Here is a 21426-nt window from a genome sequence, read left to right as displayed (position 1 = left end):
TTTTCTAATTAGCAGAACACATTCTGCCACGTAAATGGCCAATTTTTATTTTGTAGCATCTCTTTACTTTCTGACACTCTTGATGGCGCCTGTAACGGCAGCTTGACGTTGACCATCCGATGCCCCTTTAGGCAGGGAGCTGACCGCAGCCTTGATAGCCTGTCCTGTCGCGGTTTGCTTGTCCATGGTTGTTGCTTCGGTGTTGCTTCTAAGCTGTAGCGTTTGAATAATGTGTGTGGAATCAGCGTTGGTTTCAGCTGCTTTCTGACACGGTTGTGATGCTGAAGTTGGACGTGCGGCTGGTTTTTATACCAAACGGGCTTTGATCCCGGCACTGGCAAATACATTGTAGCATATTTCGCACACACCAATACAATACAAGCCACCCAAAGTGTTTACAAATGACCAACTATCGTCCCCTCCGACTAAGACTGGAGCGATTGTGTGTTCCAGCTCCAAACGGAAGTTGATATTGCTTGCAGCGCAGTTTGAGAGTACAGTCTGTTCCCGAGTTACGCGGTTCTCGACTTACGCGGATTCGGAGATACGCGGTTTTCTAAATTTGACAGATCAAATGTCAAATCAGTACAATTTGCTTCAAGTTCGGTATGAATTGCATTTTTGCTAACAAATTGAAACCGCTTAAAAGCCAGAAATATTAGAATTTTTCGCACAAATCATATCAAGTAAATGATAAAGTGTATAAAAGTACTAAATAAAATCAAAAACTCTGATTAATGAATAGTATTTTATTCAAAAAATGTGAAATTCGACTTACGCGGATATTCGAGTTACGCGGATTCGCCGGGAACGCAGAAACCGGGTAACTCGGGAACAGACTGTAGTCGTGATAATAATCATGGGGGGGGGGGGGGGGGGGTGGTGGTGGGTGGTGGTGTGCGATACACTTGACTGCATGTTTATGGTAACAGAGCTAGCTAGATTCAAATTTGTTGCTATGGCGTAACGGCATCACCGTTGACTCATCTTTGTTATACTTTGAAAGGGCTGGATGGTGAACAATGGAGCTGGATGGAGCCTGCTTTTAATTTTATCGATTAGCTATTAAACGGTCACTTTAAAAAAGGCTACATTCTAATGAAATTACACTATTACCTATCTATCTATCTTTCTACCTATATCTTCACTTCCTGCATCGTGCCCCAGCTGGGGCCTGCTTTCAACTTTACCCTTAACGGCACGCTCAGCTTGGCACAGTTCTCCATGCTTGATTTGAGTATTTTGGCAATCTTGTGCAGCTGGCTGCGGGGCACCTCGTAGATCAGCTCGTCGTGCATGTGCAGCACGAACCGTATCCGCTCCAGCTCCAGCACGTTGCGATATTTGCGCAAATTGCGCCTCATGCGCACGATCGCGTTCTTCAGGATGTCGGCGGCCGAACCCTGGATCGTGGTGCACACCGCCTGCCGCTCTGCCTCGGACCGTTCGCGCGCATTCTCGCTCGTGATGGCCGGCAGGTGGCGTCGACGCCCGGTAAGCGTCTCGATGTAGCCGAGCTGGCGGGTTAACCGCACGACCCGCTCGATGTACCGGCGGATCTCGGGATAGGTGGCGTGAAACTGCTCCATCAGCGTCCGTGCCGCATCTTCGTCGAGCTGCAGTTCGGCCGCCATTGCGCGTACGCCCATGCCGTAGATTACGCCGTACACGATCGCTTTCGTGCGGTTGCGCAGCTCGTCACTCACGTCCGACTCCCGCTCGTAGTGGTTCCAGCGTGCCGCCAGCGCACGGAACACGTCGCTGCGTGCTTCGGTGTGCCCTGGTGCTTCATTGCCACCGCCTTCCAGGGCTGCCATTAGCTGCGGGTCCTGCGACAGGTGTGTCAGAATGGATAGTTCTAGCTGGCAAAAGTCGGCCGAAAGTAACACCGTCCCGCCATCCGGATCGGAGCATGCGAACGTGCTGCGACAGCTGAACAGTGGCGGTGGCGCATCACCTCCTCCTCCTCCTCCCTCCGTCAGCCTGGCTGGGACGGTAAAGTCTTTCACTACGGTTTGCAGGTTGGGCTCGTGCATCGTAATGCGACCGGTGGAGGTGAAACAGAAGCTGCGCCCATGCACCCGGTTCGAACCGGGCCGAACGATCCGATACAGGGGTTCGATGGTGCGGGTAAGATTGCTCTCTATCTTCCGATAGGCGATAACGAGTGCCGCCAGTGGGCTTTCCAACCGTTCCAGCACCTGACGCACCGTGCGGCACTGCTTCCGATCGTTTCCCCCGGCCAATCGCAGCGCTTTCGCAACGGCACGTGACGAACCAAAGTCAAGCCGTTGGTTGCCGTTGAGTTTGCGTGCCTCTTCCGCGATACGATCGCGGCACGCCTTTAGCTGCGCGATCAGTGCGCCGAGCCGTTCGCGATCGACCGGGAAGCCAATCACTTCGGCACTGGCTAGCGCGAGCTGGACGGGCATCTCACGGGAGGTGAAGCAGATGGACAGTGAGTCACCGTTGGCAGTGGCAAGACGCTGACTTACGCATGCCATCAACTCGCTCACGAGCAGACATTCAACGGCGGTTCTGTGGAGAAACAAGCGGAGATTTAAAATACACCCGTTGCAGTGGTTAAACCGACTTACCGCTGCTTGGCATCGAATGGGCTGTGATGGTTCAACCCGTGTCCGGTCCACTTGGGCGTTACCCAGCGCTGTCCGGTCCATCTCAGCTCCGCTTGCTTCAGTGTGGGACAGTGCCGCTCGATCATTGCATCCAGTGTGAGCGTTTCCGCATCGGTTTGCAGCAACCAGCAGGCTACCCGAGGATCCTGGAACGTTGCTACCAGCACCTCGTCGCCTTCCGCGACCGGTATCAGTCCGGATCGGTAAACGATCTTCAACTGATCCTTCACATCAAGCATCGTAATCGTCAGCTGCTCCCTGCCGAACAGTGTGCGTACAAAGCGAACCTTTTCGGCACGATCGATGGCGGTGGCTTCCTCCTGCAGATCGATATAGTACACGGTGGACGTGGTGTCGTCTTGCAGTTTGATGGCCATGCCAGCGAGATAAAGATTATCGTCAAAGGTAAAGGACCGTGAAGCGTTGTGGTTAGTCCTCCTCGTTTCGACTGCTCGTAAATGACTTCCAATGGTCGCTTTCTTGACAGAGGTTTCCTCTTGCTCCACCCCGAAAGCGATCGTAATGGCAGTTTTATCGGTAACGAGCTGCCGCAACTGTTCGAACGTCGTTAAATCCTTGCAAGCGTCGATAATTGTAATTCGTGAACTGCTGCTATCGTCGTCATGCATGTCCGTTTGCTTCCTGTCTTCCTGGCCATTTCTGTCCGCCATCAGCAGGGAGTTGTGAAAGTGTGCTGCTGCACAGTTGGATGATTCCCCATTCGACAGCAAAAGGCTGGAGGAGGGTTGTTCTTCCACGATCACCATCGCCACAGATCGTTTACTTTCATCTTGCGCTGCTTGTTCGTCTTTCGCTTCAGAGGAGCTCTCATTCGGCTTCGTTTCTGTTGCTTGCGACCAGCTCGGATTGGCCAGCCCATGCTCCAACTGTAGATAGGTGCGCGCTTCCTGAATGAGCAGCCGGGCCGCTTCTTCCACGGTTACGCCCGCCCGGCCAGTGAGGTAAAGATTACGCAGCCGTTTTCGTCGTTCCGCGTCGTACTCGTTCTCATTCTCACGCACACGCTCCGCCTCGAAGCTGGTCCGGTGGTGAAGGATAGTTTCCACTGCTAGCCGGTCCGAGTTGGCCAGCTGTACCAGCCCGGTAATGCCACCGTCGTGCAGCAACCGAGCGCGCTGCCCGTTCAGCGAGGGAATGCGCATTAGGTCGAGCAGTTCGTGCGCAACGCCGAAGAATAATCGTTCGCGAAACTGGGCCACTAGCAGCTGCAAAAGCGTCCAGTTGAGCGACGCACAGAACGACGTCACAATGCCCGCGAACGTGGACGACACCTGCTGCAGGCTCTGCAGCAATCCACGGCAACATTTGAACCGACGGGCCACGGTACACAATGGCACCTCGTTCACTAGGTCGAGCAGTGCGAGCGCGGTGTAGAAGCGCTTGTGTATCTGCAGCGTGCGATAGTCCAGATTGGCGGCACCACGCATCGCCCGCACCATGAACGATTCCTTCACGCCGACCAGCTCGCCGACGCGTTTCGATGCGCTCGGCAGCTTTTCCCACAGGTCGAGAAAATCCATCCAATCAATCTGCTGCCACTGGTAGGCGACGGAGTAGGGCGTCACCAGATAGATGGCGTGCAGTTCCGACTCCAGCACGAAGCACTGGCGGGCACGCTGCAGCTCGCTGAACAGGAGGAACCCATCTTTCGGCGGAAGCGACGCAGATAGACACGCTTGACCGAGCCGTGTCGCACTGAGGACGGTGCGTTTGGTCGACTTTGGAGTGGCGGTGGTGGAGCCGTCTTCCTCCACGATGTCCTGCTGCAAGCAACGAATGAATTCATACTCAAGCAGGAAGGATATGCACGATACGATCGGATCGGTTTCCTCATTGTCGTCCTCCTCTTCGCCGGTGGGCAATTTCTTCGAGCTGGAAGCCTTCGGGCGCAGCAGCTGATCGTTCACTTCGAATCGATAATCTCGCTCGCAACTGTACAGCGTTGCGTTCACGAATGTTTCCAGCTCTTGTGTTGTGGTCGCACTGCCGGATGCAATAATTTCCAGTATCGCCCGTTTCAGATGAGCCTAAAACGAGACGAGCAATGCAGTTTCAAAAATACTCCAACAATTCACCTTTTACTTACATAGTTTTCGCTGTCCAAGCACGATCGTACCGGTGGCAACTCAGCCCCAATCAGCTCCCGGCCAATCTTTTCCTCTGCCGGCGTGCAGATCAGTATCGATTCTCCAAGCGTGTCCCGCCCCGTACGTCCAGCACGGCCAATCATCTGTTTGTACGTCAGCGAGCTCATCGGTTTGCCGCCAAACTTGGGCGTCCGAACGATCACCCGTCTGGCGGGCAGATTTACCCCACTGCTCAGTGTGCTGGTGGCCACAATGATTCGCAGCGCACCGTCCCGAAACGAACCCTCGATGATGTCGCGCTCGTCCGTCGTCAGACCGGCATGGTGGAAGGCAACCCCGTACCGTACCGTCTTCTCCAGCACGCTGTCCAGCCCGGCCGGACAGTTGCGCAGCTGGAGCAGTACCTCCTCCTGGCGCTCTCCGTCCAGCTGCTCGCGCAACCGTCGCCGCAGCTCGTCGTGTGGATGGTTTTCCTTGCGCAGTGTGTGCAGCGTGCTGGCCAGCGAGATCGCCAACTGTTCGCACCAATCCTTCGAGGGACAGAACACGATCACCGCACACCCGTCCAGGATCGTCTCGAGGCAGAGCAGCGCCACGTGGTCCGCATCCTTCGGCACGGTGTATCCGTGCAGGGTGCCCTTTAGATAGCGGATCGCTTCCCCACTCGCACTGTAGATCGTGTTACCGACCTTCAGCATTTCGACCAGCGCGATCGGTCGAAAGTCGGTGTGGTAAAGGTCCGCCTCAAGCCATCGGGCAAGCAGATCGATGTTCGGCAAGGTGGCCGACATGCACACGATCTGTATCCGATGCTCGCAGCGGGCCGCCACAAAGCGGATCTTGGTGAGCAGCAGCTCCAGGATGTAACCACGTCCGGGGTCCGATATGAGATGTGCCTCATCGACCACCACGAGACCGAGCGTGGTTAGGGCGCTTTGTTCCAGCAGACGGTTTACAATGGAATTTGCCTTCTCGATCGTGCATACTGCGAGATCGACGGATTCGAACCCTCCCGGTGGATGATATCCACCGTAGAAACCTTCCACACGCATCCCGCCCGGCTCGAGGAGATCTTTCAGGTAGAGCATCTTTTCCCGTGCCACGGCCACGAATGGCAGGATCAGCATGGCCTTTAGCTTCCGCTCGGTGACGGTTTTCGCGAGCAGAAACTCGCTCACAAGCGTTTTGCCGGCGGAGGTAGGGGCACTGTAGATGAGATTCTTTCCTTCCAGCAGTACCTACAAGATGGGAAACGGTGCGTTAGAAAGGAAGATGCATGCAAACATCAGGGAGTACGATGATACCTCTTTTCTTGACAAACATTCCACCTGCCAGGGGAACAGCTGAACGATGCCCTTCTTGGCGTACTCGCTCGTAACCGTGCTCGGCAAACCCCAGTTGGCAAGCAATCGTAAATCTTTCGTCTCGTCCAGGCTCATGCTAGTAGGTGGTGGCCTTTTTGCAGTCTCTGGTTTTGTGGAATGGTTCAATAGGCTGCCAGAAAACAAGCCACTGCTCTCCCCATCCCTCCCCACCACTGTGTCCGCTAGCGAAGCATCCACCGGCATACGCAGCACTGAGTTGGCCATCTCTGACTCGATAAAATCGTCCATTTCCGTATGCTTGGACCGTCGCTCACTGACATCGTGTGATTGTGTCTGTGCCAAAGCTATGCTCGCTGACGCTAGTGGCTGGGAAAAGGTTACATTCTCTATATCGAGGGCCACATCCTCGTCGGCGGAATCGACACGCAGCGACTCCACAAAGTCACTTGCTTCCAGTAGCTCATCCATTGCCGGTTCGGCCGTGATGGCACGATCGAACAGCGTTTCGCTAAAGATCTCCAGCTCACTCTCGGTCATCTTCGCCTCCGCTTCCGGATACTGAACCGTTTGCTGTTCCTTATCCAGCGTAAAATCGCTGTGGTCAAAAAGTGTATGAAAGCTGCCCTCTTCTTCTTTCTCCTTCGGCATGGTTTGTCCCGCTGCAATCGACTGGCTTCGTAAGGCATCTAAGGAAAAGGCACTGTTCTGAAACAGCCCATCGAACTCATCGCTCTGGCGAATTGAGGGTTGCTTTTCCGGCGAAGGTCCTTCGTCCGCTGGTGCTGCGCTCTCCCGCACCCGTTGTGTGCGCTTCAAAGTATCTCTTCGGATGGATGGACTAGCATCAAACTGAATATCACTGCTAAACAGCTCAGATAAATTGTCTTTCCGTAAAAGCGAAGGACTCGTAGCATCCTTCTTCGTGTTATCGCTGCTGTTTGACTTTTGCTCTTGACCCGCCGTACGAGTGGTACGATTTTTGGTTTTGCGTCCTCGCGACTGCGTCGATACCATCTGCAGCCTTTCCCGCACACTCCGTTGGCGGGACAGCTCGGCATGACCTTTGCCATTGGTGGGAGACTCTTCAATCGCCTCTTCGGTGCTACTCGGTGCGTGCTGGAACTCTTTGCTCCGTTGGTGTGATCTTGTTGTCCGACCGTTGGTTAGTGGCGTTACCGGTTTAGCAAGCTGGCGTTCCAGGGCGTCGAACGTTTTATCTCCCAGCTGTAACGACTGAGAAAACATGCTTGTTTTCGTTCACCTAGCTGAAAATTAACACGGTACAAAAGTAAAAATGCACCACCCAGCTGTTGGGAACAGAGGTTTCGGTTGTTGCGCAAGGTGGATTAAAAATATCAGGTGGTGGATTAGGGCCTTTGGGGGGTCGCCATAGTTGAGGGACTTTACGTCATTTTAAAACCGTTAACCATTGGTTTCCGCACACAAAGCTTAGCAAATAGAGCAGTTTTCTTTGTTATTATGTGCATTTTTGTATGTCTATTGATTTTATCGAAAAAATGAGATATATTAACAAAAGATTTGATGATGTTTTTATGCACGAAATGTAAAATCATGTGAGTAAGAGTTCTAATCTCACGTGAATGGTCCATGCGGCTCGTAGATAATGAGGAATTAATGTGAAAGTTGAAAATATAATGGTTTCTTAGTTTTTATCATCAAAAATGTCGAAAACACAATGAATTATAGAATAAATTCACGGAATAACACAAAATAACACACTTTAATCTATGTTTTAATGTTAAATAAGAACTCGCAAAGTTCAAAATATATTTTTAAAGATTATTTAATTGAAAAAATGGGGTAGATAAATTATATGAACAAATTCAATAAATGTAAACAAAGTTTGAATCCTGGGGACCTTACGTCAAGTGACGAATTGTCAAAATGCACTAGAGTCCACCACCTGATATTTTTAAATCCACCTTGGTTGTTGCGGGATTTTGAAAACAAACTTTGACAGCCGAGCGGTTTGTTTACATCGCGATGGCGCCAAAGTGGTTTCGAGAAGGTGTGGCCATGGCTTGTTATTTCCTTGGTAACACATTAATTTTTTTTTCCATCGAAAAAGAAAGTTTATTTGCTACAGGTATAATTGGAGATAAAATTGTTTATTTGCTCACGATAATTATATGAAAAATAACCTTGACAATCGACATGCGTAATTTCTGGTGACACTTGTGCTGTCAAACGCTGTCGACGTGCGAGACCGACACCTCGCTGGGCCATGAAATGAAATGCCAGGAGAAAAAGAACAACACACTTCTGTCTGATACAGAACGTTCGTGCGAGCGGTGGTGCTGTCCCAAACCGCGGACCCTGATCAAAACGTCTCGCATAATCCTCCCTCAGCCGAAGCGTGTACAAAGTGCCTCCCCCACACAGGTATTTTCCCGTTTTTTTTCTCTTTTTTTCCTACAATTTATCTTTGGAAGTGTCGTTTGGAATAGAACAGCGAAGAATTGTGCATAGAAATATGTTGTTTTAAGAATCGCCCATAAAAGGAAACGCACCGTTCTTCTGCTCCTCTCTGTTGAGCTGTGTTCCGTGTACGGTGTAAAATTGCTCCCGTGCGTGCGAGTGTGTTGTGTGTAGAGAAAATAGAAGTTGAAGACGTGATTTGCTCCCGTTGGAGCGGAGCCTGCTGGTGTGGTGCCGTGAGCGTTGGGGTTGGGGAGCGTGTTTGCGGTTTCTATTGGAAAGAAAAGGTTACTTCATCACCCAGATACTGTTTGGGTGGCGCATTCGCATCGCAACGCAAGTTTAAGGTTTATTTCATAACGCGAAGAAGCAACTTGTGCGATAGCAAATTAGATTAATCCGCCTGCAACAGATTTCCATGCGAGGGAAGAAGAATGTCGTGCGAGAGCAAAGAGCGAATCCGCGACACATCCGCGGTGTGCTGTTCGAGTAACGGTGTAACCATCTCAGAATGCATTGGCCGATCGGCCGCCCTACAGTGTGTGCGTGTGTGTGTGTCTGTGGCGTGTGCGGTGAAGAAAATCTTAAAAACAAAGAAAGCAAAAGGGAGGTAAAGCACAAACACACAACACACTCTCGCGCAAAGCGCGAATGATCTCATCTCAGCGCGCGAGAGACCCCACCATCCTCAGCTGCGTGTTGCGGTGTGTCTCACTTGAATAGATTCCCTCGTGCAGGTGAGGCGAGAACCGTCGTCGCCCCGTGTTCCGAGTTTTGTGCCCGTTTTTGGTGAACGGTGGTGTTTGAATAGAAGTTGGAAATCGTGTGGAAGTAAATTAAAAAGGCGTGCTTACCGTGGAATTAGAAGCATTCACGATCGCAGTACGCTTTGCGCCAGTGTAAGTTCCCCATGTGGAAGACGATTGCAGGAGGCTGTGAATACCCGGATGAGACAAATGCTGCTCATGGTGAGACGAACTACCCCCAACCGTCCGTGTGATCTTGCAAGAGATCCGGATCCAGTAAAAAGTGCAACGACTGCATTCCTCTCGCGATTGCTCGGTTGATCCCTTGTCCAGCAGCGGAACAAACCCGCGCGTGTGTGTGTGTGTGAGCGTTAAATTGAAGCAAAAAAAGGGTGGCATTTGCAAAGAAAGTCAAGTTTATGGTGTGCATTGAACGGAATGTGTGTATAATTATCGATGACCGAATGCGAATGCTGCCTCGGTGGGCCACAGCCAATGAAGCACAATTGTTTATACCCGGTCGCGATGGTTCTTTCTTTCTTTTGGAGAGTGTTCGTTTCTTTTACAGCTCGAAAAAGTGGGCATGATCTCACACCAAACGACGGCATTTAAATTTGGCTCGAAAATGGTTCTAGATGTAAGCGGTGGAATTCGACATTTTTAACGCAATGCACAGCGTGCGTTGAAGCAATCCACCGATAAGACTGATAAGCGGCTGGGCGTGCACCTTTTGGTTGTTTATTTTGATAAAAAAGGGTCTTTTGATAAAGAGAGCGTAGAGAGCTTAAGCCATTTGTCCATCAAGACACGACGTCGTCCATCATTTGGGGGGGGGGGGGGGGGGGGGGGATGACAGAACACATTCAAGTTGATAGGGTTGATTCATAAAGCAAGAAGTGCAATATCTCTCGTTGTAGCGTATAATCTGAGTAAAAGAGACTCCAATGTAGGGAAAGGGGGAATACAGGGGTTTCTAGAAGAGGTGTCATAGCTATGGGACACTTTATTGACTTTTCTTATTCGAAATGAACTGAAAGCAGCTGGAATTGGACTCTATAGCAAACTTATTATTGTAGAAATCCAATAGGAATTTCCAAGAATCCTATCCAACTAGAAAGAGTCAAGGATATGTCCCAAAACTATGAGAACACCCCTGAAAACCCCTGTAAGGGCAAACTATATAAGAATTTGGTGTTTTGTTGAACAATATTTTATACTCAAAATTCATTTATTTGGTAAATCACTCTTAAACGCGCTATCACTCTTAAAAACACGTGTAAGACAGAATCGAATTTTCGGATTTGAACCCACGCCGAGAGAGGCAGTTGATTGTTGTATCCAGTATTTGACGTCTTCGCTATGGCTCTGCTTCATTGCTCGAACGTAAAGAGTGAATTTAAACGATCCTCTTCCCCTCAGACCGTACGGTATTGTTCTAATATTATTAGGATGACACTAAAACTGACTCTTGTTTTATTTCCCTTTTATAATTGAATTTAATTGGGTAAATAATAAAACTAAGAATGGAAAATGTATTTATTTATTTATTCACCACCTTCTAAAACCCTCCCATTTCCAAGTATAGTGTTATCTAAACTTGACTGCCAGCCACATTACATCGCACACATGTTGTTTTGTTTGCTGAATGATTCATGTTTTCCTTCTAACGCCACGTGTGTGTGTGTGTGTGTGTGTACTGGCCCCGCGTTGGGTGTTATTTGCCCCACATCCCCTTACCGTATGCCTTGCGCTCCATCTCCACCGTGAAGGTACGGGTTGGGGCGTCTTCTAATAATAACCGACACTTTCGCCCAGTTGCCCAGTACGGGATCTAATTAGATGGAGGCAGGTTTCCTTTTTCGTGCATTACACATGCCGTGTGTGTGTGATTCCATTACCCAAAGGGTATTGATTTTTTTTTCTTTTCTCATATACACACACTTTGCAACGAATTCCTGCACTGTAAAGTGGCTCCAATGCTTTATTTTGCTATTCCTGCTACTCCTCCTCCTCGCAGTACTGTGTGTAATGCCCTTCAAATGGAAACACTTGCCAGCAAGGTTAAAGGGGTGGGAAAATTTTGGCCAAATGTTGACAAAGCATGGTGGGAAAAACTTTCCGTCCTAATCCGTTTTATCCGTTTCGAAATTTAAATATAATGGGATTTGCGTGGGCGATCGTTGGCAAATGGAGGGGTAGCAATGGAGCAGGCAACAAACGAAAGAGAGGCAAGTTTAAAAAAAAGAAGGTTACTACCTTTAAAAAACAAAACAGGGAATAAATAGATACGGCACACGGTACGCCGCGTCCCATAAACAATATTGTTTTGCAGTATTTATGCTTCTCGGGCAGCTTCTTCCCGCCAGAACGCGGTCCATCTACGGCGGTGTGTTCTGCTCCACACCTCCAGTTGGGAGATCGGCAGACCACACCACCTTCACGGTGCGATATTCAGATCTGTTTTCCTTGAGCGCGTTTCCCCCTGTGTGCTCTACACACAGTGAGTGTAGGCCCAACCGCTTGTTTGCTTCTTTCTCTATTAATAAACACCAACGAAGGCTGGTGGTTTCCCTCGAGAGTGTCCCTCGAGTCGGGAAAAGGTAGGGTGGTAGTAGTCGGTCACCTGTGTGTGCTGTGTTGCCCCTAGCGATCGCTCTACCACCGCTCGCGCGATCGTTTAAACCCACGCGCCGGAGCGCTTTATCGCAAATTCCACTTTAAATCCGATCGTCAACAAAGCGGTGTAGCAGAAGCATGGAAGAAACTGTTTGGCCAACATCATCATCATCATCCACTGACTGATGAATTTTGACACCAACCGGGCTCTGTTTCCCCCCCCCCCCCTGCCCCTAAAGTGTTGATGATTGAGGATCAACACCGGTGGTTGGCGCCCACATGATCGTTTCTGCCCGGAGAACGGAAGCGAATGTAGCGATATTGTGGCGTAAAAGATTTTATCACAAAGAAACACTTGACTCGAATAGAATCACACCGATGTGGTGGCGATCCGGCGATCTTCGTTTTGTCCGTGGGCCATGATTAATAAAATAGAGACGGTTGTCTGGTATGTGTCCATATGTCAGTGTTAGTGGAACTTAAATCACAGCTTCAAGCATCACCACCATATGGTGCACACGCTTCTGCAGGGCAGTTACGTCAGATTATTGGCGTCCGTTGTGGCTTAACCCGGTTCCTAACGAACTAACGACTCATTTTCATTACATTTTGGTGACGTCGTACTGGTGGTCGGTTTGGTCTGTACATTGTCGGGCTCGTTACCTTGAGCACGGTGGTACACCCATAAGCAGCCCTACATGTCGTCACCGTCGCCGAAAGGTGACGCATAAATTTAAGAATGCCCCTCCATAAAAGCTTGTTTGAACTTCAAAACGGAAAATGATAACAAACGTACATGAGACGAAGAGGGAAAAAAATGGCAACACCAGTGTGTCACCATCGTCCAAAGGGAATCGACGATCGCAACGAGTGCCACACCACAAAAGGAACTGCTGACGTCGTTGGCGGGTTGATGGGGTTTCGGAGTGGAAGCGCCACTGCGAAAGAGAAACGGATGGCCCTTGCAGTGCTTCAATGTCAAGTGCATGCCCGTTTGTCCGTCGGCCCGGTTGAGGTGTTGCTGGGGATTTATGTCTGTTGTTGTTGCTGCTGGTGAACGTTAGCTTCTCGCAATTTGCTTTTGTTTTCACGTTGGTTCGTGTGGTTTTCGGTGTGTCGTCGCTCCACATCCGGCGGCAGCGACACCCGACCTCAGGGAAAGAGGGGGAAGGATTTGAAGTTTCGTTTTTTATTTTTGACTACGAGGTTGTGGCCCTTGCGAGAGCGAGTGTGAGTGAGAGTGGGCAGAGGATGTCGTCTCAAGGGTCAAACGCTTCACTGGGGTTCACCACCAGGGCCACCCAGTCCTTGGTTGTGGCGTGACAAAAAGGAGGGCGTTAATTTATTCCAGAACTCGCTTCAACTAGCGGAACATGACTTACCGCGGGTAATAATCCCCTTTAAAGCACTCAAACATCTCAAGAGAGTGGGTGGTTCTATGGAAGGAAAAGTAAATCTGGTTATACTGATTGAACGCTTAAACCATCTCCTTAGAAGCTATAATTCCCATTTATTTAGTGTCCATGTACAACAAGACAATCAAGGCGCCAAGAGAAGAGAAAACTGTATCTGATCTAAAGAACACTTGTACTTCCGCTGTCTTCGAAGCAATCGCACCACGGTATCGATCGTCATCGGTCCATTTAAATACAAAAGATCCGAGTGAAATCCATCGTTTCGTCACCATCTCACCGCGTGTACCATATGCTGCTCGGTGTGTGCGTACGATGACGACGAGAGGACGTCGTGGGCGTAGTGTCCGCGGCTCCGCGATGCCAGTCGCGTGTCTGACCATTTTCGGACCTCCGGTTGGAACGCTTTCCTGCCGTGGTCGTCACCGTGTGGGAAGAAGAACGCGGCTCCACACACACACACACAGAGTCGAGAAACGGGCGCGAAAAATTTACCAGAGCGTATCGAAAAGATCAATCAAAACCTACCAACGGTTAGAGCAAAGCATGTATATTCGCATCGCAGCTGGTGATGGAAACAAAAAAAAAGGAAACAACGACGCTATGACGGTGGCCTTGGGAAGAATCTTCCCCTCTATGCCCTCACAAAATCCCCAAACGACACGTTGCTCCAGTTTCGGAACAGCGTGGCAATAGCGTGTGTTCATTCGATTAGTCCGCTAACGTTTCGTTTGCTTTCTGCGCCTTTTTTATTTCAGATCGTCGTCCCGCACTGTGTCGGCCTATAGAGAGACGGTTGCTCTTCCGGTTGGATGATTCCGGCTGGAAACTGCGAAGAAACATAACGACAACGCGGGCGTACATAAACAGACACCATCTAAGCAGCCCGATCGAGTGATCACGTGCGCGTGCGCATCGATCTTTCGACGATACGCAAGGGGCGCATCATAAGCAGCAACCACCCAGGGAACGAGAGATAACCGGCAAATTGCATCATCACCATCAGCTTCAGCAACTGCAACAGCAGCAAAATGCCTGTGTTTCACACGAAAACGATCGAGAGCATCTTGGAGCCAGTGGCCCAGCAGGTACGATAGAGAGGCGCGTAACGCCACAGAAAATTGGTTAAACTCGAACATTGGCATCCTGTTGCTGCTCCTTTACACAGTGAAACGTTATTTTCATTTACCAACAAACCATTCCACCCAAGCTGAGCCGGAAGACGGTGTCATTGAATGCGATCTTGGACGTGCGTGTCAAATTTGGTTGGGTGGAGTAATGGAGTTAGTTTCAGACTCTTCAGGGGAATTTTCTAGTGACGACAGACTTAACATACACACACAGGCATGGACACCGCACATTATGCTGAGGGTGGAGTGGATTATGTGAAGGAATTTAATTTTAGCACACGGCCGCCGTCCGTGCCGTGCTGATGATCAGCAGACGAGATACGGCTTGATGGAATTGCAGTGCCCGGTTGTTGTGCGATCGACGCCAGATACGCACACACACGCACAAACAGCTCATCGTAAATGACAAACAGTGTTGATTGGGGTGTAAGAAACTGTTATTCCCTTTTCGTTTCTTTTTTCGACCGACGAGGACGCCCTTCCCGTCCCCCGTTACTGTCTCGTAGTGTCCAATTTCACACTCGCCGCAAACCGCTCGATTGTGTGTGCCGGTCGTACGTAGTAGTAGTACTGCCTGTTTTGTTTTGCCAAAAATAGCCCATGAATCACTCGAATGCGGAGCGTCCATTGGGGGTCGCTCGGTCGGTTTGGGCGGCAACTACTCGTTGGAAGCTTAGCAGGGAAAAGAAGCAGTAGGACTTGCTAAGCCGTGTTTTCCACTAACCCCCGGGGCAAATAAACTGTGTGTAACTGAATGTGGTGAGAACACCGCACGCAGAAGGGAAAACCGCAAACGAAGAGAAGGATGAGGGAGGAAAGGACCGCGTGTGTGACCGTTGCGTACCGAATGCATGCTAGAGCATGTTGGATGCGGTTTTCTGACTTTTACGATGTTGTCTGCTGTTTTTATAGCCCATTATCGAGACAAAGTCAAACGTAGCTGCTAGCAGCAGGGCGATACACCTGACTTGAATTTCAGCAACAGAAACGACCTGGCTGGCGACAGTTTTGGAGCGTTTTTTGTTAGCCAGGAACTGCTTGCAATGGTTTAATCATGAAATTGTCTTTAGGATGACGTGTAGGAATAGTACAGGCGAGATGCACTTTGGCCAATTAAATGGGTGTCAGGGTGTGTGGCGTCAAAGTGCTGTAGATGCGTTCGATCGCTGAGTGATTAATGGGTATTAAATTGATCACAATCGAGCCCCCTTAACCAACGAGTGTGACGGTCGAACCTGACACGTCTCGGTAGCTCGGTAGCTTGCCCTTTTTTCCTAGGAGTGCCAACTGATGGAAAGCATAGAGAAGCAACACACAAAACACACACAGGCGCATAAAACCTCGTAATCAAAATGAGGGCGAATATTGATCGGGGCAGATTGTGCAGGGAAGATTAATTTGGCACTATTTCAATGATGAAAAAGAAAATCCTTGGCAGTGTGCCGTCCTTCGCGGAGGCGTGGTTTTTTTTGCCGGCGAAAAGACGGCGACTAATCGTCGGCCCCACCCGTCGGGCTTGGCTGTTTTCCAGCTGTCTTGAGCAATGAAAGGGAATATCGTTTTCTCTTCCCCTTATCCTGCTGCTCCTACCTTTTTTTTTAATAAAGCCGAGTAATATAGACAGAACGACACCGGGCGGACGGTGGCCGGTTTGCACCAATGCGAGACGACCGTATAATATATTATAAGGTGACCTAGCTAGCGTTTGGTTTAGTTTGGGGCATATAGGCACATAGTTGTGCAATTCGTGCATCCGTGTCATGAAACGTGCCCAAAAATGTACATTTGGCTCGATGCACAGTGATATAATGTCGTGGGAAAAGAAAACATTTAAATAACATCCGCTAGTAACACCATTCGTCCGTCTCAATGTGGGGCTTGTGTTTTATTTGTAGTTGATGCAATAATAATAATAATAATACAATCCTCATTCCTCCCGTTTTCCCCTTAGGTCTCCCGGCTGGTCATACTCCACGAAGAGGCGGAAGATGGCAACGCAATGCCCGATCTGGGCAAACCAGTGCAAGCGGTATCAGTGGCGGTGACGAACCTTGTGCGCGTCGGACGTGAAACGATACAGAACTCGGACGACGACATACTGAAGCAGGATATGCCCGCGTCGCTAACGCGCGTGGAAACGGCGGCACAGCTCCTGGAGGAAGCGTCGCTCATGCTGCGGTCCGATCCATTCTCCGGCCCGGCACGCAAGAAGCTGATCGAGGGTTCGCGCGGCATCCTGCAGGGCACGTCCTCGCTGCTGCTGTGCTTCGACGAGTCCGAGGTGCGCAAGATCGTGCGTGAGTGCAAGCGCGTGCTCGACTATCTGGCCGTGTCGGAGGTGATTGATTCGATGGAGGATCTGGTGCAATTTCTGAAGGATCTGTCCCCGTGTCTGAGCAAGGTAACGGCGCAGGTGGGTGCGCGCGAGAAGGAGCTGACGCACCAGGTGCACAGCGAGATTCTGGTGCGCTGTCTGGAGCAGCTGAAGATCCTGGCACCGATCCTGATCTGCAGCATGAAGGTGTACATCCTGATCGCGGAGCAGAGCGGCAAGGGTTCGGAGGAGGCGGCCGAAAACAGGAACTATCTTGCTTCGCGCATGAGCGAGGAGCTGCAGGAAATCATTCGCGTGCTGCAGCTCACCACGTACGACGAGGACCAGAGCGAGCTGGACAATCTGACCGTGCTGAAGAAGATACAGAACGCGATCCGCAACAAGCTGGAGGCGGCCAACGAGTGGCTGCGCAACCCGTACGCGCTGCGCGGTGGCGTGGGCGAGAAGGCACTGCGCCAGATCGTGGAGAATGGGTTGAAGGTGGCCGATCGCTGCCTGCCGCAGGACTCGCACATTCTGCGCAAACTGGCCGGTGACATTACGGCCATGACCAACACGCTGTGCGATCTGCGCCAGGAGGGCAAGGGTACGACGCCGCATGCGGACAACATTGCGCGCGACATTCGCGATAAGCTGGGCAGCTTGGATCAGTCGGTGCTGAATGCGATCATGGGCGTGGACAAGGCCGGGCTGCAGCAGACGGCCCATACGGTGCAGGGCCGGCTGGAGCAGGCATGCCGCTGGCTGCAGAATCCTGCCCGCGACGACCGGGGGCTGGGTGTGCGAGCGATCGCGCTGATCGTGGACGAGGGTCGCCGCGTTGCGGACGGACTGGGTGGGCATCAGAAGGCGGAGATGGCCCAGCTGTGCGATGAGGTTGAGCAGCTGGCGCACGACTTTTCGCAGATGTGCAACAACGGTCTCGGCCATACGCCCCAGGCGCAGGAGCTGGCACGCCGGCTGAACGAGAAGCTGCACGGGCTGAAGAAGCAGATCCAGGATGCGGTGGTGAACCGCGTGGTCGAGGACTTTATCGACATCTCGACACCGCTGAAGCAGTTCATGGAGGCGGTGGCGCAGCCGGAAGGAACGCCGGGACGGGAGCAAAACTTCAACCAGAAGTCGAACCGGCTGCAGGCGTTCAGCAACCGTGCGTCGAAGACGAGCCGCATGGTGGCAGCTGGCGGTTCGGGTGGCAACAAGAAGCTGGCCGAGGGTCTGCTCGCGTCTGCCAACCAGATCGACAGCTTGACGCCGCAGCTCGTGTCGGCCGGCCGGATCCGGATGAACTATCCGACCAGCAAAGCGGCCGAGGAGCACTTGAACAATCTGAAGCAGCAGTACGCCGACACGATCCTGCGTATGCGTACGCTCTGCGACCAGGCGACGGATCCGGCCGACTTCATCGAAGCGTCCGAGAAGCAGATGCAGAAACATTCGTTCCTGTGCGACGACGCAATCCGTACGCGCCAGCCACAGAAGATGGTCGACAATACGTCGAGCGAGGCGCGTCTCGCCAACCGTGTGCTGCTGGTGGCCAAACAGGAAGCGGACAACTCGGAGGATCCGGAGTACATTGACCGTCTGAATGGAGCCTCGGATCAGCTGCAGGCGTCGATTTCGCCCATGGTGCAGGAGGCAAAGAACGTTTCCACCAACATTAGCGACCCGATAGCGGCGTCGAACTGGCGCGAAGCGAACAGGGCACTGCTGCAGAGCGTCCGCAATGTGCGCGGTGCTGTCACGCACGCACCCACCGTACCGGAGATGCCGGATCTTTCGCAGCTGCAGCTGGGTGGCGGTTCGCACGAAGTCGTACCACCGCCGCGACCTCCGCTACCGCGCGAGAATGTCCCACCGATGCGGCCACCACCGCCGGTCGCCGAGACGGACGACGAGGATGACGTGTTCCAGGCGGGCAGCATGCCCCACGCCAACCAGCCGATCCTGATGGCCGCCCACGGTCTGCACCAGGAGGTGCGCCAGTGGTCGTCCAAGGACAACGAGATCATTGCGGCGGCCAAGCGCATGGCCGTGCTGATGGCCCGTCTGTCCGAGCTGGTGCGAGCGGATTCGAAGGGCAGCAAGCGAGAGCTGATTGCAACGGCCAAGCAGATCGCCGAGGCGTCGGAGGATGTGACGCGCCTGGCGAAGCAGCTCGCCCGTCAGTGTACGGACAAGCGCATCCGCACCAATCTGCTGCAGGTATGCGAACGTATACCGACCATCGGCACGCAGCTCAAGATTCTGTCCACGGTGAAGGCCACCATGCTCGGTGCGCAGGGCTCGGAGGAGGATCGCGAAGCTACGGAGATGCTCGTTGGAAACGCGCAGAATCTCATGCAGAGTGTAAGTTCCATTGCGATTGCGATGCTGGTGGCAGGTCGTGAGAGAGAGAGAGAAAGACTTCTTACATTTCTTCGTTTTTTTCCTTTCGTTCACACACAGGTCAAGGAAACGGTCCGAGCGGCTGAAGGTGCCAGCATCAAGATCCGATCGGACCAAACCAACCAACGGCTACGCTGGGTACGTCGACAGCCCTGGTATCAGTACTAAGGGATCCTTTTCCCGATCCCCGCACTAGCACCCCCTCTCGCCCCCCTCCGTATCCGTTCATCGTTGTCCCGTTACTGTTTTTGTGCAACTGTGTTCCCGCACGACCGAATTCCGTGTCTTCCATGTTGCGTTTTATTTTTAAATCTGTCCGTTGTCCCCTAAAACTCGTTGTGTGTTGCTCCCGTACGCAAGAAGTCGCAAAGCAGCTGAAAGTTTAATTATTTTACAAGGTAAGCAAACGAAGTCGTGTAGAAAAGGAAGAAAAGAGAAACAAAAGCAAGATGAACGCTGTGGCGGATGAAGAAGAGGACGCACAAGAATGTACGACAAATCGCAAAGGGATGGGATGACGGAAGTGTAAGGATGAACCTTAGCGAAAGGTTGAAGAAATGTTGCCAAATATGTTAAGAAAATGGGATGTAAAATGCTCTTACAAAGTGTACAATGCCCAACTAGCTAGCCGGGAGGTTGGGGAGAGAGTTTTATAACACGTTATTGACGTAAAGTTTTTATATAGAATCGCAAAACAAAGCAATTACCGTAACAAGCTTTAATAGAAACACACACACACATGAAACAAACAGAAACAAAAGGTAAAAACCCATTATTAAACGTGGATTGTTAAAAAGAAAGTGAAGAAACCAGAAGGACAACGAACCTACTCTTGCAAAGGCCAAGATATTTATAAACAAGCAAACGGTTGAATGAAGGTACAGGCACGACGGACCGTCAAGTGTTGATGCAGATGGATTTTTAAACAAACGAACCTCCTTCCTATAATAACTGCTCTGTTACTACCTTAAATACTTAATGTTATAGAGCGCAAATAGTGTGCGAAAGGCAGCAAAAATACTCACCGCGAGTGTGTGATTGTGAGTTATTAAATGTTGTGCTAATTTTACTAATTACTTACTGTAGAGCAAGCAGTAGAACGCTAGCAGTTACAAGTGCAAGTAAGCAACCCGTTAATCCAGAATGAAAAGGAAATGCAATACTGTAAGACGCATACAATGCAGGTGAGAGAGAGGGAGAGAAAGCGTTAGTTATGTTGTTGTTAACACCGTTTGTTGTGCAAGCAGTTTGTTTGAATTGTGAAACTTTGAATTTGAACTAATTGTGTAACACCATCGCGACACGCGTGTTCACTGTTTGATCGCTCTGTAAGTAGTGCAATAATTTGAAACGTAAGACAAACTAAAACAAATGAAAACTATTCTACTAGCAACCTTTTTAAACACTTACGCAGTAGTAACAATCGTGTGTTTCGTTTTTCAAACTAGAGAGTAAGACTTCTTTCGGTAGTGATTAATCGTTAGTTACACACGTGTTACAGCTACTACGAGTGACAGCTAGTTCTTTCGTGTTAGGATGTACTTTGTATAACAACTCCATTTTCTTATACCGTTCTAAGTGTTTTGTGCCGAGTTGGGTTGATGTTGAACTAAAACCATCCCTCGTTTACCCAGACAGACAGACAAGAACAGTAGTTAACATGTACCCGAACATTGATCGTACAATTAAAGTCAATCGACCGACCAACCAACCAACCAACCAACCAACCAATCATAACAATATGATAGAACAGAAAATAGTGTGCAAACAAGCGCCTGCCTCTAACAATCAACGCATTTTTGTAGATGAATTTAAGCCCGTACTGATCCGAAGCAATGCAAAAACAAAAGGAAGAGACGAAGGAATGATTAGCAGAGGGGACATCCGCGATACTGCAACCAGGGCAAGCTAAACACGCGCACGCACCCTACTATGGTCCTCCTCATCGTGGTCATTTGATGGCAGCTGGAGAGGAAATGCGGCAGAAAGATACGTAGAAGAAACTTTTGTAACCTTCAAACCTTCAAACGAAAGTGGATAGAACTGTAACTATATATATTAACAAGTGCCTATTTATTGTTGTAATACTGACGCAACACACATTTGCATTCTATGTTCTCTTTTTCTACCAATTGTTTTTATTTCCTTTTTTCTTCAAGTTGTAGAAATATATTTAAAAAAAAGCTACTAACAGCCTCCAGCCTCTTCCCATCCATCGTGTGTATGAAGAAGAAAGAAACCATCGCTGAAACTGATTTTTTTCGGATGATTTAGGAATGAAATGGAAAAAA

The 21426-nt window shown here is 50.4% G+C and overlaps 2 protein-coding genes across 4 annotated transcripts; one reads left to right on the top strand and one right to left on the bottom strand.

Moving 5' to 3' along the window:
• Positions 1–7400, bottom strand: LOC1269701 (DNA polymerase theta). Its single transcript, XM_564726.4, has 4 exons — positions 6049–7400; positions 4744–5982; positions 2598–4684; positions 1–2538 (listed from the first exon to the last, which is right to left on the bottom strand). The coding sequence occupies exons 1-4, from the start codon at positions 7312–7314 to the stop codon at positions 1137–1139; spliced, it is 5994 nt and encodes a 1997-aa protein (XP_564726.4). The 5' UTR covers positions 7315–7400; the 3' UTR covers positions 1–1136.
• A 928-nt stretch (positions 7401–8328) lies between these two features.
• LOC1269702 (vinculin) lies at positions 8329–21326 on the top strand. Of its 3 annotated transcripts, XM_061645612.1 has the most exons (5): positions 8329–8472; positions 14041–14370; positions 16364–19096; positions 19196–19273; positions 20941–21326. In XM_061645612.1, exons 2-5 carry the CDS (start codon positions 14314–14316, stop codon positions 20959–20961), a joined length of 2889 nt encoding a protein of 962 aa, XP_061501596.1. In that variant the 5' UTR covers positions 8329–8472; positions 14041–14313; the 3' UTR covers positions 20962–21326. The 3 variants fall into 3 exon arrangements, with proteins under 3 accessions (XP_061501596.1, XP_061501594.1, XP_061501595.1); XM_061645610.1 differs by having other exon boundaries at positions 19196–21326; XM_061645611.1 differs by lacking the exon at positions 8329–8472 and adding an exon at positions 8583–9407 and having other exon boundaries at positions 19196–21326.
• The last annotated feature ends 100 nt before the right edge of the window (positions 21327–21426 follow it).

Source organism: Anopheles gambiae, chromosome 2, assembly GCF_943734735.2.
Source record: "Anopheles gambiae chromosome 2, idAnoGambNW_F1_1, whole genome shotgun sequence".
Taxonomy (NCBI): Eukaryota; Metazoa; Arthropoda; class Insecta; order Diptera; family Culicidae; genus Anopheles; species Anopheles gambiae.
Note: the sequence above shows the minus strand (reverse complement) of the source record. Positions and strands in the feature narration are given on the sequence as shown.